Source organism: Tubulanus polymorphus, chromosome 7 (assembly GCF_964204645.1).
Source record: "Tubulanus polymorphus chromosome 7, tnTubPoly1.2, whole genome shotgun sequence".
Taxonomy (NCBI): Eukaryota; Metazoa; Nemertea; class Palaeonemertea; order Tubulaniformes; family Tubulanidae; genus Tubulanus; species Tubulanus polymorphus.
Genome location: NC_134031.1, coordinates 17,056,091 through 17,080,715, shown reverse-complemented (window position 1 = coordinate 17,080,715; position 24,625 = coordinate 17,056,091). Strand labels below are relative to the sequence as shown.

General features: G+C 37.6%; 7 protein-coding genes across 7 annotated transcripts; 2 read left to right on the top strand and 5 right to left on the bottom strand.

Moving 5' to 3' along the window:
* Positions 1 to 2: 2 nt before the first annotated feature.
* Positions 3 to 4,082, bottom strand: LOC141908257 (uncharacterized). The gene is made up of 8 exons (XM_074798214.1): positions 3,977 to 4,082; positions 3,789 to 3,848; positions 2,321 to 2,635; positions 1,687 to 1,974; positions 1,409 to 1,548; positions 843 to 1,017; positions 368 to 667; positions 3 to 177 (listed from the first exon to the last, which is right to left on the bottom strand). Exons 2-8 carry the CDS (start codon positions 3,835 to 3,837, stop codon positions 140 to 142), a joined length of 1,305 nt encoding a protein of 434 aa, XP_074654315.1. The 5' UTR covers positions 3,838 to 3,848; positions 3,977 to 4,082; the 3' UTR covers positions 3 to 139.
* An 868-nt stretch (positions 4,083 to 4,950) lies between these two features.
* LOC141908734 (DNA-directed RNA polymerase I subunit RPA12-like) lies at positions 4,951 to 6,228 on the top strand. Its single transcript, XM_074798904.1, has 4 exons — positions 4,951 to 5,152; positions 5,260 to 5,354; positions 5,438 to 5,547; positions 6,088 to 6,228. The coding sequence occupies exons 1-4, from the start codon at positions 5,026 to 5,028 to the stop codon at positions 6,110 to 6,112; spliced, it is 357 nt and encodes a 118-aa protein (XP_074655005.1). The 5' UTR covers positions 4,951 to 5,025; the 3' UTR covers positions 6,113 to 6,228.
* Positions 6,156 to 9,230, bottom strand: LOC141908733 (putative RNA-binding protein 18). The gene is made up of 6 exons (XM_074798903.1): positions 9,118 to 9,230; positions 8,640 to 8,728; positions 8,081 to 8,207; positions 7,894 to 7,983; positions 7,188 to 7,264; positions 6,156 to 6,861 (listed from the first exon to the last, which is right to left on the bottom strand). Exons 1-6 carry the CDS (start codon positions 9,136 to 9,138, stop codon positions 6,678 to 6,680), a joined length of 588 nt encoding a protein of 195 aa, XP_074655004.1. The 5' UTR covers positions 9,139 to 9,230; the 3' UTR covers positions 6,156 to 6,677.
* Positions 9,231 to 9,364: 134 nt separating this feature from the next.
* On the top strand, positions 9,365 to 10,902 carry LOC141908651 (ribosome-recycling factor-like). The gene is made up of 6 exons (XM_074798773.1): positions 9,365 to 9,762; positions 9,848 to 9,997; positions 10,103 to 10,221; positions 10,331 to 10,422; positions 10,510 to 10,666; positions 10,747 to 10,902. The coding sequence occupies exons 1-6, from the start codon at positions 9,522 to 9,524 to the stop codon at positions 10,828 to 10,830; spliced, it is 843 nt and encodes a 280-aa protein (XP_074654874.1). The 5' UTR covers positions 9,365 to 9,521; the 3' UTR covers positions 10,831 to 10,902.
* Positions 10,873 to 13,269, bottom strand: LOC141908650 (uncharacterized). Its single transcript, XM_074798772.1, has 7 exons — positions 13,222 to 13,269; positions 12,933 to 13,075; positions 12,282 to 12,531; positions 11,993 to 12,111; positions 11,691 to 11,907; positions 11,388 to 11,575; positions 10,873 to 11,247 (listed from the first exon to the last, which is right to left on the bottom strand). The coding sequence occupies exons 1-7, from the start codon at positions 13,256 to 13,258 to the stop codon at positions 10,954 to 10,956; spliced, it is 1,248 nt and encodes a 415-aa protein (XP_074654873.1). The 5' UTR covers positions 13,259 to 13,269; the 3' UTR covers positions 10,873 to 10,953.
* A 2,562-nt stretch (positions 13,270 to 15,831) lies between these two features.
* Positions 15,832 to 17,075, bottom strand: LOC141909212 (uncharacterized). Its single transcript, XM_074799598.1, has 4 exons — positions 17,055 to 17,075; positions 16,500 to 16,914; positions 16,245 to 16,405; positions 15,832 to 16,161 (listed from the first exon to the last, which is right to left on the bottom strand). Exons 2-4 carry the CDS (start codon positions 16,795 to 16,797, stop codon positions 15,832 to 15,834), a joined length of 789 nt encoding a protein of 262 aa, XP_074655699.1. The 5' UTR covers positions 16,798 to 16,914; positions 17,055 to 17,075.
* Positions 17,076 to 19,794: 2,719 nt separating this feature from the next.
* On the bottom strand, positions 19,795 to 23,286 carry LOC141908586 (uncharacterized). Its single transcript, XM_074798684.1, has 7 exons — positions 23,003 to 23,286; positions 22,562 to 22,713; positions 22,206 to 22,452; positions 21,641 to 21,780; positions 21,319 to 21,553; positions 20,463 to 20,623; positions 19,795 to 20,255 (listed from the first exon to the last, which is right to left on the bottom strand). Exons 1-7 carry the CDS (start codon positions 23,040 to 23,042, stop codon positions 19,965 to 19,967), a joined length of 1,266 nt encoding a protein of 421 aa, XP_074654785.1. The 5' UTR covers positions 23,043 to 23,286; the 3' UTR covers positions 19,795 to 19,964.
* Positions 23,287 to 24,625: the final 1,339 nt, after the last annotated feature.

Sequence of the window (24,625 nt, the reverse complement as noted above, 5' to 3'; positions counted from 1 at the left end):
TTTATTGAAATGTATGTATACATGTAATCTTGTTTACACAATACAAATTTACGAAAATATATTCAGCAGTCGATCTTGATTATCGGATATTATTTTTGTTGAAAATTGTTCAAATCGTTCTCATTTTTGTGCGGTTTTTCTATTCTTCCCTTCTCCATCTGTACGGTGCAATTTTGTCTGCAATAGAAAAATAATAGCAATAGAGCTGTTAACGTTTCAAATGAAATTCCAATCTATGGGAATATGATCGATTTAAAGCACAAAGCAGTTGTCATTCGCAACCAAACGTTAGAAATTGAATATAGATTGCTCAGAATTTCTTTTTAATATCATCATCTAAATTATAAGGAAAGCTTTCTTGACTTACATATCTTGACTAGGGAAATCGCTCTTTGTGTTTCATCACCGTATGAGCACTGGAAAATCCCCCCTTTCGAAGACTTGAATTCAATGGACACCATCTTCGTGTCGATGCAATTAGGTTTGATCTTTAGCTCGCCAAGTAGTTTATTTGCCGTTACGAATTGTACGTCACAGCCGTAGGTCACTAACTGACCGTTATAGGACCACTGCAGCGGCGACGTAACCGTACTGGATCCAGTACACGTCAGTTTTACGACAGAACCCTTCAAAGCCCTGACTAAAGTCGGAGTGACCACCAAAGGATCTGAAATCGGAATTGAAATTGATAACAGCCGGTTAATTAAAGAAAATAGGCAAACGACGGAAAAGAGTTCTGATATCTTCGTTATTCGAAATCCGTGGAATTTTCTAATTCGCCCGTAAATTTTCATTCATGATACGTCGTATTTTCTGAATGAAATGTTAAACGTTTCACTCACTCATCTGAACATTGAGCTTCTTATGTAAGGCGCCATACTTGCAGGTGTACTGCCCTTCATCAGAGGCCATTAGAGTCGCTATTTTCACGTCCATCAATCGTCCAGGAATACATCGGCCTATGGTGACACGGCTAGAAGAACTCGTCGTATTCACTACTGTGCAATCTTTAACGATCTGAAGTTACCATTACAGGTATTATAATGTAACCGTTATGAATACAAATACGACAGCAAGGGCGGATTTAGGGGGGATGGACCAGTCCACTTCAAAATTTGAATGTGCCTCCAAAAAGGCTGGAAAGTTTTTTTTTGCAAACACGATTCTAACAAGACAAAAAATAAATCCACATGAGCCCTGATAGGGACCAGAAAAATCCCTTTTAGTCCTACATTTTCTGTCGGAGGGCTTCCAGGACCCCTACATTTGGCTTTCCGCGCGCGCATTGCCAAATCTGCCCTTTTCATATCAAATGCCCGTATTCCAACGTTTCAGTGCCACCCCTTTCAAAAACTGCAAGTTCCGCCCTTGGACAGACAGTATATTTGGAATTAACAAACGTACGTACCAAGTCATTTTTGGGTGACCAAAGTTGTAGCTCGTGCTCTTTACTTCCCAACGCACTTCCAACGACCAGACGCGAACAACTAATGTCCAGTCTTCCACCAAGTGCTGGGTTTGGAGTGCGGGACCGGAATCTTAATATACCTGCAAAAAAGTGTCTAATACTTTTATACCTTTTTCAAATTGTTCACATTTCGAGAAAATAGATATACAACTGAAATTTAAAAACTATATATCACTTGAACTTTTAATCTTTAACCTCTTAAGAAAATTCCAACGCACCCACATTGATCTTCACGTTTTCTGACGTTTTCGGTCCAACTTTACACACGTAGTTATCAGAATCGCTCTGACTTGCGTCACTTATTCGAATAGTGACCTTGGATGCGGTGCACGGTTGTCTGATTTCGGCGGTCAAAGCAGCGCCGCATTCGTAAGATTCCATAGTTTGATTTTCTCCCAATCCTCTATGCCATGAGATCGCATACCCATAAAACAGTCTCGTGCACGTCATATCTATGTAGCCACCTTCTGGAATCGTAGCGCTCATCGGATTTACCACAATTCTCTCTACGGAAATAAACATAGATCTTTGCAATGGTTTTGCGATAATTTCAATCTTTTTAGGGGCGGATCCAAGAGGGGTTTTATGGGGTCTTGAGCCCCTGCTTAGTGTTCGAAGATTTTCTGATAGTGTTTTCAATCATACTGATATGATGAAACTGAAAATTGAAATCTTTATCGATTGCTGTTTCGGCGTCTGCCAGAAATTACTGTAGGTAACGCGCAAATTTTTACGAATGAAATTCTTTTCTCTCGCATGCAAAAATTATATCTGAGGAGGCACTGCGCTTGACCCCATCTGCTCAAATTTCTGCACAAATTTCTGGATCGACCCCGTGTACAGATTACTTACGTAGGTCCACAGTTGATATGGCTTTATGTTTGCCGCAATTACAAGAGTAATTTCCGGGTTTGGCGTATCCATCGGTGCCGAAATTAGTGAGTACCAATTCATCCGGTAAGCCTTCAGCACACACAATAAACATGTGGTGGGTTTTTGCAAAGTCTAGCGTATGGCAGTTGTATGTCAACATGGTAGGGCCCGTGGAGCCATCGAGTGGTTCGTATTTCCACATTACGTCATGACCATCGGTAAAACCGTCACATCTAATGTTCAACGATCCTCCATACGGAACTGACGCTATTGAGGGTACGGTAGTTATTGGCCCTGAAAAATATTACATAACGAATGCACACGGTCCTGTTCTTTTTTCTTTCCTTTAGTATTATGATCTACGCGCTCATGTTTATCGTACGTATTGAATGAAACAGGATGTTATGCGTGTATTTGCGTGAGCTTTTGAAAAACGGTCGAACGAAATATGATTCGAAAGGATAGTTTGTGTAAACAGAGCCCTTATCTGACGTATTGTGTCTAGTGTAATTTTATGAGATGAATATCATAAGGGGCCACGTATAATCTATCAATGCTGGGTATTTTGTCGAGAATTTCGTGTGTTTTAATGCTAGATATTGAATAAACCATTTTACAGTTGCTAGCCGCCATTTTGTTAGGGTACTTTTGTCCCGTATTGTTGGGTCATTTTTTTCTCTTTTTTAAAAACTATCCGTGATGTGTATTGTATCATATTTCATCTGTCCATGGATGGATTTTGACAACTTCAGCAACATTCAAACCGCGTGAATCTCTAGTTTTCAGTTATCTAAAAATCATTTCTCAAATTTACACCAATGCGACATGAGAGCGATATAAAAATCGATGGTCAGTTTTTGCCGTGCGCATAGAAATCCAGGGTACTGAAATTTGAAGTTCGTTATTTTCAGAAATAATTTTCTAAAAAATCCAAACATTTCAAGCACTGTACGCATAAACACCCCCTTTAAGGTGAACTTGCTGTTTCGGCTTGCTTTAAGGTGAACCATTTTCACTACACTTGTCTCTACGGAAAATGGTTTTAATTGTTGGTACGAGTATCAGGTTTAAATATTACGGCATTAATACTGTATTCCGTTCTCCGGCGCTAGTTCGTAATGGCTGTAATGGTAGCCGCTTTTACGGCAGGCAGAGGCTTACGTACATGCACCCAAGAAAACCCAAAATATCACTCTTTTGTTGAAAATGCAATCCACAGGTGATAAAAAGTAAAAAGTGACATCTACCATCACAAAAACGCAAGAAGTGTGTGGATTGCATTTACAACAAAAGAGTGATATTTTGTACATACATACATACATACATACTTCATACATACATACATACATACATACATAAATACATACATACATCGAACCAAATTCAAATTCTAGTCTTTCTGAATTTTTTATATCGATAGTATTTGCTAGTGTTTTACTCTACTTACAGACTCTAGGAGAACACAGAACAACTGCAAACAGCTTCCAAATCCACATTATAACAAGTTCTAAAACAAAAACAGAAGTTAGATATGAATGAATTTCAACTAGATACGATGTTTGGTGTAGTATCGATTTAATGTTTATATGTTAGTACGCAGAACACGCACGCGGTGACCATTAAGTTTATACTTACTTATCTCTAAATAATTCTTTACAAATTCGCCGTATCAAAATACGCAAAAACAACTTCACGACGCGGGTTGAACATGGTCGCTCACTGACGCTTCCCCGCAGACTGTCAGCGAGAGTATTTATAGAGTGTATTTACTTTTTATTCTATAGCCGGGTTTTTCTATGCCGATTGTGCTCTTTCCCTTTGTGTATCGTCGCTCTAATTATACCAGCGTTTTTCAGTAACAACAAATGATTTCGATTTATCATCGTTGTAATCCCAACCATGTTCATAATTGATACCGGCAGAATATCTAAATATTGATGACACCACAATCAAGAACATAAAAACTATTTAATAAATAAAAACTATTAAATGAATAAAAACTATAGTAGACAACTTTTATGTTGGTTTTTTTTCACCGAGGGCCCGTAGACAAGTTAACATAAATTCACCCGCATTATAGTAACAAACAACAAAATATTAGGAAAATTAAATAAACCCCCTAGAGGGAAGTTAGAAATTGTGACGTCCCGATGCCTAGATTATTTTGATTGTCTCACTAAACGAAGTGCCTTGCGATCCCGATTGTGCCCGACTCCATATACGGGTTGCTTCCAAAAAGCATAGCTGCGGTCTATACAGAAATATTTTCCTGGTGCTTATCGCATTCAGATTTCTCTGCTTGACCATAAAATATAAGCACTCTTATAGAACTAGGTTAATGAGCGGTATTTTTTCATATCGTCTTTCCGGACGGAGCAGATCGCGGTAAGCCACGGCTAGAATGGTTTTTAAGATGCGATGTTAAGATTGATTTCGCTCACAAATCGAGATTTAAAAAGTATCGACGAATGTTCCATTATTCACGACATTTATGACGATCACCTGCGCAACTGGCATCCGGCCAAAAGCCGAAACCACGTTTTAGTTCTAAGGTTTGTTCTGCAAATGTCCGGAATTTCTTAATGACGTCATCAATTGAATTGAATTGAAGGGAAACCCGGAAATAACGATTAAATTGAAAATTGCGTAAATCAATTAATCTAATAACTAAATTAGCGCTAAAGATGCCAAGAACTCCTCATTTTAGCAGTGACATCAACTTTTGTTCCGAATGTGGTGCAATATTGCCTTTACCTAGCGATGCTGCGAGTGTCACCTGTAACGTGTGCAGCTTTAAAATCGACGTATCAGGTAAATAAATAATAGTCTTCAGATTCGACATTTAATTTATTTGAATAGATCGGTCCGGGAAACCTCTACTCTGAAGACTATCTATTTTAATTCGATTTTTTTTCCAGCGTTCGATGGTCTTGAGATTCACTCGAAGGTCGTTTTCAACGCGCCGAAAGCAAAACTTGCTACCGAATGGGAAGAGCAGTATTCCGGTCCATTGGTGAGCCTCTTCTTCACTTTCACCTGTTTCAGTGATAGCGTCGCTTCCTCGACATTATTGTTACGCATTCATTCTGATTTTAGATTGATCGAAAATGTGCGAAGTGCAACCATGATGGCATGATCTACTCAACCCGTCAAACCAGGTCAGCTGATGAGGGCCAAACTGTATTTTACACTTGTCCTAAATGCAGGTAATTATATCATTTTGTAACCCAGTTACGGGTACACTTCATTGACATAGCATAGATTTTAGAAAGTGCTATTTTGCCAACATCTATATATGATAAACTAATAGAAATAACAATGAAATTATCGTATTATGTATAGGGTTATGGTTTTGATAGGGTTAGGATCTTGAGGGTTAAATTTAGGGTAAGGATTAGGTTGAGGGTCCATTTTAGAGCTAAGGATACTAGGGTTATGGTAAGAGCTAAACATAGTCAATACATTCAATGGGAGTCAACTTGTGTCGGTACATTTACTTCTTTTTGTACGTTAATCGGTATAGGAAAGCTTTGGCGGGTTATTTAAATTTTTGTGGCTGTAGCAAAGCTTTAAATTAAGGCTCAATAAAGGCTATAGATTTTTATCTAACAATAGAAGCCAACCTATCTAATCTGAATTGAATATGATGTTTTATATATGAAATTCGTATGAAGCCGATTTGAACTTCGCAAAGACTTGATTTGTTTTTGAGTTTTGAATAACTAAATTAAATTTGTGCGTTTCAGATTTCAAGAACAAGAATACTCGTGAGAAGTGCTCGCTCGAATCAACCATGAAATAGATGTGTTGTTACATGTTATTTGCATTTATTTTATTTTGTAAAATATTTACACCCCTTATTCAGGGGTCAATAAACGATAATAAATGAGAATGAAATAAAGTGAGTATCATTTTGTGTCGTTTGTCTTTCCGACTTATTGCAGAATCTTATTCAGTGCAGGGTTCATAGTAGTTGGGCTGAGGCAAAGTAAAGCACTTTTAAGCTTTTGGAGACTCGCCATGAACCCTGAGTAGACTCTGTCTACCTCTGGAGTCGATTGCCTTGCGCTATCGCACGCCCCGGACCACACATAACAAATTTTCATACTACGATTACAAATCATCGTGATGACGACCCGTCCCTGCTCCAGCTCCCCCGAATATGCGTTCCTCGATGAGAATTTATTGCTCCCTCCAGATTCGAGGCAAGCGGAGTCTACTCGAGTCCTTTTCCTCATCGAAATTCTTAGGAGCGTCTCCATCCAACGACATGTACAGTGCTGAAAACGTTTAAGTGAAGTTCATATCCCTGGTAAGAGACGGGCAGGCAGTTGCGTCATCTTTTGTAAGGATGGTTTGCGCGACGTTGCTGTTTGTTGCTGTAAGAACTCGGTTGAACGCGAGAACTTTCCTGCAGAGATTCGTGTTTCTTCGATCCTAAAACGACGTTAAAACTGTCCCCCTTGTCGTCGTCCATTCTCTTCAGCTTTGCCTCGATGGCACGGATTTTGGCTTCGGCACTGAAAAACCAATGGTATAACTGAAATGCATTTATGTTCTTTAACTCTTTTCAGTTCAGAAATGAATAACTGGTAGTCAAACCCGCTTAATTCGGATCGGATTTGATTCAGATTATAATCTTATTCGGATATTATCTACGGTAAACCTATACATATAAAAAATACGATGTTTAATTTGGGTTTTTCATGAACCAGATGAATTTCATTAGTCCCAAAAGATCCGAAATAAGCGGCTTATGCTGTAATAACGATAATGATTATGCACCAGATAATAATAATGCAAGTTATCAGATCTATCGACATGGAGTAATGCATTCAATTTTTACCTTGCTGGGTTTAGATTAGTTTTCTTCTCGGTGTAATTTCGATTATTTCCTAATTTAAGTTTCACGGGTTGATCGTACTGCGAAAAGAAAATGTTTAACGAAATACTTTCAGGGTTGTAACGATAATATAAAATCCAACAAAAAAGAAAGTAAAACTAGTCTGAAATGTTTCCTTCAGCCGATATCTAAATCCAACAATTCAACTTTTGAGAAAGTTACAACAAACCTATTCTATATATACAGTTTAAGTCCTTTATAATGCCACTATTAGGACCAATAAAAAAAATGGCATTATAACATAAATAACTTAATTATAACATTATAATTTGGCGTTATAATAATGAAGAATGGTATTTTCCATTAAATTTTAGTAACATTGAGCTTGGAGTAATAATTTTTTGAAATGATTACTCCAAGCATTGAGCAAATTTGTTCTCAGAAAAATGTTTGCATAATGCAAGCAGTGGCATTAAAAAGGATGGTGTTACAACACACCGACTTTTTTTGACTGTTTTTACATCTCATAATTATTGTTGCAACTTTCGTATTCATGAAAATGAATATCAAGATTACAGTTGGACGTCAAATTAAATATTTTTCACATCTTTTATTTCTTATTGGGGGAATATTCCTAATATTTTGAATAGAATACGAGTTCATTGTATATAGAATGAAAAATGTAGAAAATGCGTAGATTGATACGCACTGATTTTGTATCGGCGTTTGCCCATTTCGCAACCAGCCTCTTGTTCATTATCAGCGCACCATTGAGTGCCTTTATCGCCTTTGCCGATTCCTAAAATCAATCAATCAAAAATAATTCATCGATAGATCAATACAAATGATTAAATAATAATGAATAATTGATACGATAATTGAAATTATAGACCAACCTCTTTAGCTTTATAAGTCACGAAACAATAGCCGCGAGGCTTCCCTTTGTCGGGTCCGGCCTTGTGATAAAGATAGTCGAATTTGATTAGTGTTCCGTACTTCTGAAGGGACTTCAACAATACAAATCTGAAAAATAGAGATGATGAGAAAGAATTTAAAGCCAAATTACACAGTACTTTAGAATAAGGAAAAATTGTTCTTCAACGTGAACATTATCAAAAGATTTAACACCTAACAGGTAAAATGCTCATATTACCAACAAAAGCGAAAGATGAGATACTGCTGTGCGGCAAAACTAAGCAAGACATCGAAACAGATAAAAATAGGTCGAAAAGCCTCCTAAAGATCTATCATTTGATGATGATGATGATGATGATGATGATGATGATGATGATGATGATGATGATGATGATGATGATGATGATGATGATGATGATGATGATGATGATGATGATGATGATGATGATGATGATGATGATGATGATGATGATATCGATAAAAACCTGGATTCAATAAAAAGAGACATCAGATGTCAGCGTAGCTGTAGATAATACTCACTCAGTTAGTTTTGCATCGATATTTCCAATCCATATGCGCCGGTCATCTTGTTCCTCAGGGTTTGGATCAAACGGAGGTGGGAGAACTACCTGTAAACAAATTAGTCAAAATATGAATCTTACGGAAAGATACCGAAGAAAAAGACTTCCAAGACTGGTAACTCCTAAAATTTAGCAAAATTTCAGTCAATTTGGATCATCCATTTATTACGTATGCATAGGGGAGTTCAGTGCAATTGCGTACTGCGTAATGCTTAATGTATATGAAAAATGGCCGATTTTGCGTACAGAGGGGGGGGGGTGAAAAGTCAAATTTCATGCTTACATGAATGGTCCTATTCAAATTTTACTAAATTTAAGTAAATTGGCAAGCGACATTCACATTTAAATCAAATTGGATGGCCTAAAAGCCCCAGCCCAGCCCAGTCTCGCAGACCGAGTAGAGGAGGCTCATCTCTCATATGCCTCCAGTAACTTACATTTTCTTCTATATCATCCATCAGACACTAATGAAATGCGTCTTTGGCCGTAGCCCTGAGTAAAAAATTTACAAAATTTGACAATCTATAAAAAATTGTACAACGACCTAGGTATTTGACAGTGGTTCCGTCACCGAAAATCTTTCGATGAGAATAAGGGTAGCTCCGAGAATATCCAAGTTTGGATAATACCCAATTCATTCTTTGGAGTAACCCATTAGTGAGTCGTTCTTTCACCGCTCATCAAGGTCGTAGACTCGAAAAATATTTCTCAGCCACAACAGTGCACAAAATTACAATATATTCCATAATATTTGGGAATTAAAAATTTAAAAACCTTAAATCTATCCCCAGGACGAACTCTTTCTTGACATTAAGTCTTAGAATTCTTGCTTATTCAATGAATGATGATAAGCGTTGGTAGGCGCCTACTGATTACTGCTGCAGGCTTGACCAACAACAAACTGCATTCGCCCATGACGACACTTGCCTCTCAGAGCCTGGTAACTCTCACATCGCAAAAACAAGCCAATACCGCACTGGTCAGATTTCGTTGTCTGGATAAGATTTGTCTACAAAGCCCTCAGCTGCAACATATCCGATTGAAACATGATAAAAATAAAGCGAAAAAAGATAAATCCAAAGGTATGCCATCATTAGGCAAGATTGCTCAGTTGTAGCAAAAGCCTGATATTCTGATAGCATATTGTTTAATTCTTATGCATTCCAGGGAAAAAAGGTGCTAAACTGAATGTTTCCTTGAGCGACGAAGAGATAAACCAAGCGATGAACTATGAACGTTTTACCAGTCAAATGAATGCAGTGACTGATCAGCTGAAACAAGATTACTTAAAACATCTTTCTGTTAGAACAAACGCAGGTATGTTAGGCCTCTATTTATTTTGCTTGAAGTTTGCCCGTTGATGTTTCTAATGCAGTGCACAAACTGATTGCTCACAGAAAATGTAATTTTCTTATGTTTTAGGAGTTTTTGAAAGTCTTCAAATCGTAACTGACGATGGTAAATTTCCTTTGAATCAACTAGCTCAAGTGGTGCAGAAAAACCCAACTCTTCTGTCGGTGAATTTAGGACCTTGTCCGCAGGTACCGCGGGTTACATGGCTTTCAATATCCGAGTAATTTGATGACAAAAAAATGAAAATGTAGCATGTTTATTTCAAAGTTTACTTGAAGTATCTCTTTTTCAATTAAGTATATACCAGCGGTGAAAGATGCGCTTGAAAAATCTGGAATGAACATAAATCCTCAACAAGATGGCAATACACTTTTTATTCCCCTGCCAAAGTAAGTTCTGTCATATTCGACGTAAGCCCAAGTTTAAGATGAAATTTCATCAATGAAGTTATCTCGTCTTGAATTCCTTTCGATCAGGGTAACCAGAGAACATCGCGAATATCTAGTCAAGTCGGCCAAAACTTTATGCGACAAATCGAAGGATAAATTACGCGGGATTTACAACAGTTCCGTGAAAACAGTCAAAAAGAAGAAGGAATTATCCTCAGATCTTCTGCGCAACGTAGAGGAATTGGTAATGAAAACCATAATAAATACCGTTATAGAAGAACAAACAAGGATGAATTTTGATTAATTTTTTGCCTCTATTTCCAGCTTCTGTATGATATGCATAAATATAGTGAACAGTTAGAGAAGATAATGCAAGCTAAACAGGATGAGCTTCTAGGCGGAAAATAACCCAGGCACATATTTTTAGAGATTATTATTATATTAGTCTATTATGCGTGTAAAACTTGATGTGAAGAAATAAAGTGATTTGATATTTCTGATATGTTATGTTATTCATCATTTCTTTCTGCTTTATTTCGAACAAGGGCATCTTGAAATGAATTTTATTCTGAATTCCATGTTATCGCTGTCATGATAACGGAAGTATTGGTAATTGACGTTCCATTGTTCAGCGGGAGTTGTGGATCGCAGATCGGCTTCTGTGCCGTCTAAGTAGCCGATTTCGCCATTGATGGATCCGGCAATCTTCGGTCGCCTTACAGCAAAGTAATCTGGGTAGATACTCAAGTGTTCGAACCAGTAGTTGGGATCCATTGGAAGTATACCGTACGGTGTATTTAGTTTTTTAATTTCGTAATGCAATTTCTGTAAAAAAACAGGGTTTGCAATAGATATCAGACGCTGATTTTGATTTGAAATTGCATTAGAACTCTTACACGCGCCACCTGAGTGGTTATAGACATGTTTTTTTCATCCATTATCGGTTTTTGAAAATACAATCATACCTTTGCCGGGTTCTTCGATCGAATTATCCAACGACAAGTGAATTCATACTCATATCTGTAACCGTCTCCGCTAAACGTTTCGTCAATGACTTTACGAGGAATGCTGAGTGTATAAACATCTTCAACCAATATGATAATGGGCTCTTCGTGGCAGGTTGAATGTTGAATGCTGAACAATGGTACTGAACCTATTTTAAAAAGAATAATGCCGGTAATAAGATATGCCGATAGTTTCAATTTCTTAGAAATATAAAGTTTTTTTAATTTCAAAGAGTCTGTCACAAATAGTGCTACGAAACTCACCAACTGGAGTGAACTGTATGCTGAGCTTATATCCCGCATATCTTTCCAACAGCCATTCGTACGACGGCGGAGAATTGTTTAGTTCGTCGCGTAAATTGCCTTCACTACCGCAATATTTCGGTCGTTCGTTCTTACTGAGATCGGTGTTGTTGGTAATCGACATTTTTCCTGAATCGCAGTTAATGTCATCGATTTTCTCGACAATGAATTTAATTGTCTGAATGAATGAGAGTAAAAATGAAAACGTTCCTTTGGAAATCAATATGAAATAAAAGCAATCAACAGTTGAAAATCACTCGTACATTATTTGGGTTGTTTGCCTTGAATCTCCACTCATTAGGTCTCGGAATTGTCGGGTATTTTGCGAATTCTAAGTTGTATTGCGAGTCAACTTGAATTGGCCTGCCATTATTGTCTTCCGCTGAAATATAATAATTTCGCAATATCATTTGGCACCGGTGTGGGGCTAAAAATTCTCGATTGATGGCGGGTTATATTTGCTTGGCGAGGTGGACGCTGTCATTGATTTAACGTCGAGTACGATCAATGCACATGGAAAACGAATTGTAACCCGATTATTCATTCATTTACCTATTGAGTAGAAGACCACTTTTACGATTCGTATTTGTATATCTGCATCGTTGGCTTCGGGGTCAGTTTCGAATTCGACGGTGAACTCGCGGCCACTTTTTGGGCCAAAGTTCCCCTGACTCGCGGAACCGTTAACGCCGCACATTTCCCACTTTTTGGAGCTCGAGTGATCTTTCTGGATGTTAACATGAGCACGACTACATTCGGAATCGAACGGTAGATTGAACTGCGATATCTTATAATGAATCATCTGGAATGCAAAATAGAAAAATTATGTAAAAATATACATGTATGGTTGGTGGAACGAAGGGAAATGAAATTGTCTAATCATCAGTAGAATCAAAATTGGAATGTCTAGTTCGAACCACAACCAAAACGCAGCTAGAAACTTGTCCGAACGTTGGTAAAATTGATAGGCATCATCTTTGATATTCCCAGCCAGTGCCCACCACCAAAAATAGATACAAAATTGTGGAATATGAGGTGTGAGAAACATATGAGCAGATAGACGCGCACGACAGACGACAGTCAGAGACCGAAATGGTGCATCCACATCTTCATGTGGGTAAAGCCATGTACGCAAGCCAATTTCTAAAGCTAGTTCATGTTTTGTTCAAACGAACAGAAAAAAACAGAAAGTTTATGTCTTACTTGATTTGTATTGCTTGGTCTGATAATCCAGTAACAAAGCGCATTCTTTACAAAGTCAGAGGGGCCTAATTCTAGTTCAAATTTACCCGACGCGGGAATCTCAACAACCTTCAAAAGATCACACGCATCGATGGTGTTTAAACCTGAAACCGTTTAAAAAACAAGATAGATTTCATTTTGCGGGTGCTTGCACGAAACATTTCATTTGGATGCACTTTCAAATGTTAAATTGGCCAAGATTTCTAAGAAAATTACAATTGTCGCGACTTAAAAATTTTGGTTCACTTACCAAAGATAAAAAAGAGAAGCGCAATGCGACAGTTCATCTTCAAACCAGTTTGCAGGATAATAGGCTGCGTGACTACAACATCTCCACTGCAAACCCGCGCGCTAGGAAAATGACTGTTTATTCAAGTGTAAAAATTACTGTGTATTCAAGTGTTGACAACGATTTTGAGTTGTCTTTTTATGTTAACGAATAGTAGCCTCTTTTTTCCGTTTATTCATATGATAGATCCGTTTAAACAGGTGCGCGATTTGCAAATCTTGATTTGCGAATGAATCGGACTTGTGTAAACTGTGCCCACGTGTTTTCTAACAATTCGATCTGAGCCTCGTAGCTGATTTGCCGTAGCCTTATCAAAATCCCAACGGCCGGGTCAAATTGGGAGAAAATCAGCACTGGCAATCATGATTATTCTTTGTAGGGAGTAGAAGGTGAATATTTTGAAGGCTGAAATGGCGGCTACGATTAGGCTACTAAGAATTGAATTAGAATGATCTTTCGATGAATACGACCTGGCAAGGTCATTCCAATTATATTCGTAGAATAAAAAGCCGACAAATCAAAACATGATCGATGCCAGATTCACGCGACTTCGATGAAAATATACTAGTAGGCCTACACCATATCGCGGGATTCGTTCGGTATCTGAGCGGTCATGGCTAGATATTGATTTGTAACAAGTACATGATTTTTGTTGTATCATACGTACATATTTGGGCTTGAATGTCTGCGACTCAATTGGAGTTAAGAAAATAGGTGGGTTTCTAGCCTAATATAGCGATATAGGTTGACCACCATCTCAGTCCAATCCACTTTTTAGCGAACTACTGTCGAGTCCTGAAGAGGCTGTGCGAACCAATTAACCAATTGCATTGCCTTAATATAATCTATAGAAATAGTGGACTCCTGTGTCCTAGGGTATGGGAGCGCCTTCCCGACCCTGGAATATAGAATCCTCAATAATGAAATCTCAATGAAATGTTGTTGACTAGGTTGTCTCTCGTGCAAACTTGCAGATATTTGAGGTTCGTAAGTGTGAGAAGTTCAACGATTTTATATGTGATTCATAATGGACAGTTAATGGACAGTGTGAATAGCTATCAAATTGTTGTTTGTATCCTTGCGATCGATGCGAATAGAGCGATGTTTGTGCTTGCGAGTTGGTTTCAGCGCAATTCAGCGCAAATGATGTTAAGTTAAATATTTATCTACGAATGGTTGATGTTTTTTATTGAAACGACTGGCCAGTTGTTTCAATAAAAAACATCAACCATTCGTAGATGAACAGATATTGTTCTCCTTCAGCTGTAAGAACAAAAACATCCAAAACGATGCAACTTCCGAAAGAGTGAGATTTGCAGGCTTTAGCTCACTCTGTGTTGACAACAAGGATAGACCTAACCTTCAATGGGAAGGCCGTAGGGGTTCGGACTATCGACACCCGCTCTTAACTGCTTGACAGACACTCATTAAACACTTATTAACTGCACTTTCGCTAAGCCTCGTGCCGAGCCTTTTTGAGAGGCAGTTCTATTTCAAGAAAAAAGGCGCTTTCCAGTGATGAGGGCGATTTTTCTCCGTGAAAAGGGGCATTTTCCTACTGAAAAAGGATAGATGTTAAATACGGATGGTCTTTTCGATAACCTCAACTTCAACGACGTCTCAGTTAAATGACTTGGAATTCAATTTTTGGCACTTTTTGAATATATATCATTTTATGATGGATTACTTTTCATTTTCAAAAAACAAATGAAAATTATATCGAAATTTCTAAATCTTGACCCGAATTTTTTTACACTGACTTTTTGAAGGGTACTATGATGCGCGCATGAAAAATGAGAAAAAGTGATATTGAAATTTGACTCATTATTACAAAAAAAGTAATCTAGATGTATAATTCCATCAAACGAAACGACATACATGTCTATTGTTTCTAAAATTTACAAAGATTTACTAAAAATCTGTTCAAATCATAAGCTTTTCAGGCAATAATTTATGTTTAATCGAGACGAGACCGATGCTTATCGATGATTGTATGATCACCAGCGCAAGTTGTTGTACAGCTATTCAAATGAAAAACGACGTGAAGAAGTCAGTTAGATTGATATAGTCTCACTTCGTTTCTACCTTCATCCAATCCAGAGACATGAACGAAATGAAAAAATTCAATTGGGCAAACCGGGGAAAAGAAATTCGACAATGCCGACCCAGTAGGTACCCAAAGCCATGGTGCCTGTGAAAAAGCTGTTCTACTCATAGCTGTCTGAAATAAATTCAGCCAAGTCCGTGCTGTAGCGCGTTTGTGTACCGATTTTGTTTGTACAGAAATCGAGTCGTTTGTTTTTTTCTTGTGTTAAAAGTGTTAAAATTCATCCAATAAAGAATATTAAGAAACAAAGACAAGACGAGAAATAATTCTTGATTTAGTTTTGCATATATTTCCTGTTACTGCATGATATGAATACATAGTGGACAGTCGGAGAAGTTAATGCAAGTAAAACAAGATGAGCTCTAGGTGGAAATAACCCCAACGCACGTTTTAGATATCATCAATAAAGCTTGATGTGAAAAAATTAAGTGATGTAATATTTTTACATGATTGATGTTTGATTCCTAACAAGTGCAAACAGAAGTGAATCTGATTCTCAATTCCTTGTAATCGGCTTTATTTAAACCATTAAATCTATTGCGGAAGTATTGGTAATTGACGTTCCATTGTTTAGCGGGAGATGTTGATCCCAGATCAGCGTCTGTGCCGTCTAAGTTGGTTATTTCGTCCTTGCCGATTAAAATGCTTATTTTGTCGTCGAGGGATCCGGCAATCCTTGGTCGTATCTTGGCGAAATAATCAGGGTAGATACTCATATGTTCGAACCAATAGTTTACACCTATTGGAGTATTACCGTACGGTGTATCAAGACTTTCAATCTCATAATGCAATTTCTGAAAAAAAAACAGCTTCTGCAATAAGAGCAGAACATGAAAATATGCTTTTCTTCTTTCATTGTTCTGCTCATATGGGATACCTTTGCTGGAATCTTCGGTCGAATTATCCAGCGACAAGTGAATCGATCTTTGTAAGTCGTTTCTTCTATAACTTTACGAGGCATTCTCAACGTATAAACATCATCAACAAATATGATCAGTGGCTCTTCTTTGCAGACCGAATGTGACGCTGGTGCTGAACCTTTTTCAACGGAAAGTTTCCGATTGACTCTTTTAGAAATATAAAGAGTAATTCATTTTCAAATAGTCAATTACTTAGATGTTACAAAACTCACCAACTAGAGTTAACAGTATGCTGAGCTCATATCCCTTCTCTCTAAAGAATGACAACTCATACCATGGTGGAAACTTGTTTAGTTTCTCGCGTAAATCGCCTTTATTGCCGCAATATTTCGGTCCGTAATATCCCCAACGCCAGCTTGAGGTGTCGTTGACAATCCCGATGTAATCATCATGATTGCAATTGATGTTACCGATTTTCTCAACATAAAACTTTATTGTCTGAATGAATGAAAATGAAAACAAAAAGGAAAATGTTCCAATTCTAAAAAGTAGCTGTTGAAACACATACATTTTTTGGGTTGTTTGCTTTGAATTTCCACTGAGTAGCTCTCGGAATTGTTGGGTATTTTGCAAATATCAACTTGTATTCAGAGTCTACTCGAATTGGCCAGCCATAATTGTCTTCCGCTGAAATATCATAATTTCGCAATATTATATCAGATTTTCGCCGATATTAAACGTTGGGGATTTAATTATAATTAGATTGTTTAATCATCTACCCATTGAGTAGAAGATCATTTATAGGAAATGGAAACATACTCATTTACCTATTGAGTTGAAGATCACTTTCACGATTCGTTTTTGTACATCTGTATCGTTTACTTCGGGGTCAGTTGCGAATTCGACTGTGAACTCGCGGTCACGTTTTTCATCGAAGTTCCCTCGTGTTGAGCCAACTTCTTCTGTTCCAGCCCCGCACTTTTTCTTATCGGATAAGTCGTATGGATCGTAGGAAGCCGACTCAATCTTAACGTAAGTAGTACACTTGTGAAACAGTGTATTGAACTGTATTATTCTATAATGAATGATCTGAAATGGCAAAACAATTAAACTAATTAAATCAAATTAATTCATGTGGAATGAATCACCGGGAGAACAAGGAGAATCGGAATAATCAATTCACCCGTAAAACCAATGGGCATCCTCTTTTGTTATGTCTGGAACCCAGAACCAAAATATAAATCAAATCGATTTAAGATTGTAAGTGAGCAACCGTCAAACTTGTCGAAATCGTGCTATGTTAATGCTGCATATAGGTCAAAAACTTTCCGTTCGTCAGTATGATAAATAAGCATCGTCGTCGTCATCAGTTAAGCCTCGGACACACTGGGCAATTTCGTCGGCGATTTTATGACCGATTTGATCGCCGACATACCCGGACACACTGGGCGATTTTACAGGCGATTTCGTCGGGCGACGAAATCGCCCAGTGTGTCCGGGCCTTTACACCAACAAGCGCCGCTGTGCCAAGGGGTTGTACTACTCACGATCTGTAGTAATTTGTTCTAGGATTTCAATATCACGTGTCCTATGTTGGGGTTATAATACCAATCACAGAAAGATCACATAACCAGGTTTTTTTTCGGGGTCGTCCTCGCGACCGTTCTGTTGGTCGCAAAGACTCCTGTAGTGCTTTACACGCTGGCGTTTCAGATGGTAGGCGCATCAAATGTCCCAGCCAAAGTTAGTCATCTTCTGGTTATGATTTCATATGCCCAGAAAAAATAGATTAAATCAATACATTGAGGCTGCAGAATGAAGTACAGGAATAAAATGTTGACTGACGGATGACAGCAAACGACGGACAGAAAGTACATGCACCATTGATAATAATCACACGTTCAGTTTCTGATTCTTTCATGTTTTGTTCAAATGTACAAAAAATAAAATTGATCCCTTACTTGATTTATATTTTCGGGTCTGATAACCCAGTGACAGGACGCATTCTTCACAAAGTCAGAGGGGCCTAATTCTAGTACAAATTTCCCTGACGAGGGAACCTCAACAACCTTCATAGGATCACACGCATCGATGGTGTTTAAACCTGAAACCGTTAAAAAAACACATTAAGAAAGATTAATTTCATTTCGCAGGTGCTTGCATGAAACCTTTATTTTGATGGCGATTGAATATGCACAAATTTGAAAAGGAATTTTGAAGATTCCACTATAATTCTTGAACCTGCCACAAACGATATTACAGATTTTCCAATCGCAAGATACGATCAAAGTATCATCACATCTGAAATTTCAATTTACTTACCAAAGATGAGAACGAGAAGCGCTATGTGACAGTTCATCATCTTCAGACCGGTTTGCAGGACGATACGCCGTGTAACTATCTTATCTCCAACGCAATCCGCGCTGAAAATGACCTTTGATTCGAGTGTAAAATTACTGCCTATTCAAGCGTTGTGGTTTTATGATGATAAATAGTAGCTGGTTAGGTCCGTTTATACAGGCGCGCGATTTGCAAACTTAAATTTGCGAATGAATCGTGATCTGTGTAAACACTGTGGCCACTTGTTTTTGAACAAATTCCATGCGAGCCGACAAAAGATCCATCTACATTTGCTTTGAAATCATACTCGAAGCTAGAATTTTTCGATTAGCCCTATCGAAATCCCAATTATTCGAAAAACAACGCACTACCGACACAAGGGTGAGATTTGGCTTGGACCCGATATAAGGAATCATGTAAATATAGCGGTTTTATCATTTTTGAACTATTTGTTTTTCAATAATTAATACCAGTTTTCTTATTGTACACGGCGATTTGTTTCGGCTCCATTGGTGCTCTACATGCGGCTCTCTAAGAAAAATCCACTCTCTACTAAAGGTTTTCGAATTGTGACACCATTAAAGAATAAATTAGGAAACAAAAGAAGATGGAAGATAATATTTCATTTTTGTTTGCGTATATTTCCAGCTACTGCCTAGTACGTATGAACATGATATTCATTGTGACTCCCGCATTTTTACCAGATAGTCGAGTATCGCGGCTACCAGGGCACCCATGGATCCGCACCTGGTGTGAAGTTGTTTTTGTCTCGTGAGGCTATTAGTTGTGTCGAAAATATTTTTCTAAGGTGTGAGTTCATGTGCTTAACATTTTTTGTTTTATGTTAAGTGATATAAAAACGTGGCATAACATATCGGCAATCTTCTAGCTGCCAATACGATCGATCAGTCTTTGGCGTGCACACGTATTTGAGTTGCGGTGTCTGTTCTAAAACTATCATCATTGTCATTTCGAAAATTCATTCGCAACGCAAATTGTATACACAGCAGCGGGTTGACCTGAGAATACAGTAACTGGTCCATATACTCTTCTGTGAACGACCGATTGCTTATGATTTGTTCACGCAATCATCTCAACTTGGGATGATTGCTCGTAGGTTCATGTATGCTCCTATTCGTTGCTTGAATCTTTTGCATAACGACTAGAAATTGTTTATGTAAACATTTGGAAAATTCCATTAAGAAAACAAGAGCAGCTTTTATAGTATCATTAGGTTTATCAAACAGTTGGAGATTAATACGATAAAACAGGATGCTATGATATAAACTTAGATGAAACATTGATTAATAATCTGTTTTTATACTGTGAAGTCATGAAAAACAATCGACCATTTCCAATACACCATTCGTCGTTATTTGGTTCTTGTGGCCTATATCCTAGCCAGTGAATGAAGTGAATTTGATTTTCAATTCTTTATAAACGCCTTTGTTGAAATAATAGCCGGCGTATTGGTAATTGACGTTCCATTGGTCAGCGGGGGTTGTAGATCGAAGATCGGCGTCTGTGCCGTCTAAGTATCCTTTTACGCCGTTGAGGGATCCAGCAATCTTTGGTCTTCTTTTGGTGAAATAGTCCGGGTAGATACTCACGTGTTCGAACCAAAAATCGTTGGAAATCAGGTCTGCTCTGTACGGCGTGTCAAGACTTTCAATGACGTAATTCAGTTTCTAAGGTAGAAAGCAAATAAAATTTTGATTTATCGAAGAGTTATATAAAGGAAATATTAGATTTTTGAAGTAGGAAATCAGAAGTAAGTCTTCGGAGTGCGTGAACGTCCACGGTTCATTCATGTTGAAGAAACGTCAGTTTTTTCCAAATACTGACGACACCAGAATGCTTTATTCTTTTGTTAGGAAATATATATAAAATCATACCTTCGCTGGGTTCTTTGGTCGTATGATCCAACGACAAGTGAATCGATATTCGTGTGTCGTCTCCTGTATAACTTTGCGAGGCATTCTCAACGTATAAACGTCATCAACAAATATGACAAGTGGCTCTTTTTGGCAGGTCGAATGTAACGTCGGCGCTGAACCTTTTAAAAAATGGGATTTTAGAAATCTAAGATTTTGATTCGTTGACGCCGTAAAATCGTGATGAAAGTTTTTAATGCATAACTTAATAACTGAATGCATAACTTGATAACTTAAATGAGAACTGTGTTAGACAATGTGTAATACATTATCAATATCATTGAGGCATCCTCGTCTGCCAGGGTTTGATTGCTGAATCATGTTTGAGTGGCTTGAGGTTCGTTGGGAGGCAATCAAACCCTGGCAAACGAAGATGTATTCTCAAATTAAAAATGACAATTGTGAATATTAGTGTTTATTTTGTAACTAAATTAATTTCATTGACTCATATTTTCTATTTAAATGTCTTATTAATAATGAAGTTTGAAGTGGATGCGCATTACGTAATAATCGAGCTATTTTGCAAGGCATAATTAACGTTTAAGTTAATAAGATAAAAACCCACTATCTACAGATTAAAAGAATTAAAAGGTGTCACACCTTACGATGATCTCTAGGGTGAGATCGAAACGTCGTGTTTATTATATATTTTAGATTGTTCGAATAAATAAATTCTTGATTTTAAATTCTTTTAATCTGTAGATAGTGGGTTTTTATCTTATTATCCGTTCACCACGTTTGAGTGTGGTTATCGTACTACAACGTTTAAGTTAGTTTTCTTATTAATCTGATATTCGTTCAGTTATCTAGAACTTACCAATTACTGTAAATTGTACGCTGAACTTTACCACTGGAAACGATTCGATTTTTCTTTCCAACAGCCATTCGTACGACGGCGGCTTGTTAGTCAGCGCGTCTCGTAGGGCGCCATCTTTCTCGAGATTACCGCAATATTTTGGTCGTTTGTTCCAATGAAGATCGGTGTCGTTCGTAATCGCGATGTAGTCTTCGCCGCATCGTATATCGAGTTTCTCAACTTTGAACTTAAGTTTCTGAATGTAAGTATTTCAAAGATCGTACCAAACATATAGTGTTAACAGAAACCGAAGTTGAATGTAGAATCAGAAAACGGTACGTACATTTTTGGGGTTATTCGCTTTGAATACCCACTGAGCAGTTGTCGGAACCGAGGAGTATTTCTTAATTTCCAACAGGTATTCCGTCTCCACCTGTATTGGTTTCAATGGCCAGCTGTATGGAGACTGATAATTGCGTTCGACTAAAATTCAATGTTGAACGCATCACTTACATTACAATGGAATAGATAAAACTCCGAACGATAGGAACGTAAAATTCCACGAATTGTAAATTGACAAAAAGTTCATAAAAATTAGTAATATTTTAGGTTGGTTACCACTTCCCTGCCCCAGTCTGAAAAGTCTGTATCATTAGAATGCATTTCAAACTGAAGAATTCCTGAATTTCTTTATTCAACTTTTCTTTTATCAACATTTTCAATTGTGGGATCTTACGTCGTTTCTCTCACTAACTATATTACGGGAATTTTCATATCAGCGATTCATAGTACCAAAAGACTTTCGATCTAATTACTATCTGTCCTACTTGTACGAGGCGCTCCTACATTATTACATCATTTTCAACAATGTACGTGTAAGATTTACTGGAATATCAGTTATTATTTACCCATTGCCTTAAATACTACTTTAACTCCGCGATTTTTATCGGTGTCAACTTTAGTGGGATGCGTCTTGAATTCGACTGTGAATTCGCGGCCATTTTTTGAACGGTCGTTTCCTTCGAACGGCAGACGTCGCGTATCGCCGCACATTTTCTGCACGTAGCCCTCGTAGTCCTTGCGTATCAGAACAAAATCCCTTCGACATCTATACGAGTATTTCACATTGAACAGCGATATGTCGTATTGTAGCAGCTAAATATAAGAACGACGCAAAATAATGTTAACAGATTCACTGATGATTAAAAAGCACGTGCGACTAGTTTTGTCAAAAACTTCGGAATGAAATTCCACTTCGTCTTACTTGGTTCGGATTTGATGGTCTGATAATCCAGCGACAGGTCATATTCGGTTTGTAATCAGCGGGCCCAATTTCTAATACGAAACTTTTCGATATGGGCACCGCGACGACCGTCTGGGACCCACATGTAAACAGTGCATCGATGCTACTCAAACCTGCAGCGTGAGAATACTAGATGGAATGCAGATATATTATCAAATTTCATCTAAATATCATCGGATTTGTTTTTCAGAATATTGAAATCGTTATTTTCACGATCGAAAGAATTCGACTGACATAATCATTGAAGTGCAAATGATAAATCTTGATATTCGATTGTCCATGAATAAACTATAGACTTTTCATACAATAATTGCCTATGTTAAGTAAATATAAACTACGAATAAATGTGACAAATAAATCATATCTACAAAAATTGTCGAAATGGAATAAAATATTCGTTACCCAAGATAAGACAGATAAGCGCTATTTGACAGCTCGCCATTGTCTCCAGACAGTTTGTTCATATGTGCAATGCGTATATTCTATTGTTCCTCTTATATGAATGTATACACAATAGATCATGTCAGTAATTGGTATAGGTCCAGTAGTATAATTGCGTTGTAGTTGCTTTGTTTTTGCAATGACCTCAGTAATCACATAGTTGGCGATAAATGGTGATTGGGAAGCTTGTTTATGCGATGACATGACGGTTATTCCAGCCATAAAATGCACATTTTTTTCAAACAATTTCCGACGTGTTTGCGAATAATGACATTTTTTGTTCCATCTTCGTCGTCGCCTGCAATCAAGATTATTTATTGCCTCAACCAATGAAACTACTCGGGACTTATAGAATAAATCTATGAACACCGGGGAATTTTTTAGGCATCGAAGGATTCGGTGTTGGCGATCACGTTCTATTTCTATTTCTTGTTATGCTTTTTGTAACAGTTCAACGATCCCTCATATATGGAGAGTATACATGAAGCGGTATACGCGGATATAGGCCTGTAAAGTATTTACGTAATCACGCCATTAGAAAAATCTGTTTCATATTGAATAGCCATTAACTATTGGTTAGTTGTAGGTCTAAATGCTATTTTCGTATTTCATGATATACGTTGACCGCGAATCTTCGAGTCGAAATAACACTTATGTATCAACTTGCATTGTGAATATGAATATTTTTCCAAACTCTTTCTATCGCTAAATCGAAGACACCGAAACCTGTTTTTTTTTCGCGTCAACTTGTGTTACCGTGAACTCGGGTTCACGGTTCTGTCGCGGCTTCCAACAGTTATCGGCGAGAGGATGGAAACCCACTTATTATCTTTTGCTAATGCACTAATGTCATCCCGAACCGAATGTGGCGAGAACATCCCCTGGGAAAATCTATATTTTGCCGATTTGATACGGAGAATAATAACGCGATGATACGGACGATAATCAATGGTGTGTCGTTCATCCCACACCCATAGTCAACCAACTACTCATCCTGTAAAAAGTTGATTAAAAAGTGTATCTTGTAGAAACCTTGAATTCAACGTGAAGCCCCTATCATGTCATCATCAGCGCCATCTACATGGGTGTCAGATGAAATACGCGATGTGAAAATTCCTTCAAATTTACACTTTTCAATCGTTTACATTTCAGCATCCCATCAGTCATTACAGCTAAAATTCCTCAAGAATGATTATTATGTGTTTATATAACATTATCTATCGTTTAAAACAAAAGCTATTGTGGGCTACACTCGATCATTTCTGCCTTAAAATGCCTGCTATTCGTCGTATTCGATAGACTGAACCGCCAATACAGTCTGAACGTTCAACTATTTTCTCACTTAGAATAGGCTTATACTGAAACTGATTTGAAAAACACGTCATGATGTGAACACCGGGATTCATTTCGACGAGGATTACGCAGTTTTGAACTCAATTTCAACAGCATTAACTCCCCGAACGCAAACCGATCGACACGAGAGACCGTGAAAACAAAACTTAAATCCAACAAAAATATACACCCTAAATTCGCTAAGAATAATTTGTTTATTCCACGATGAAATCGATATGAAACTTTTCCGAA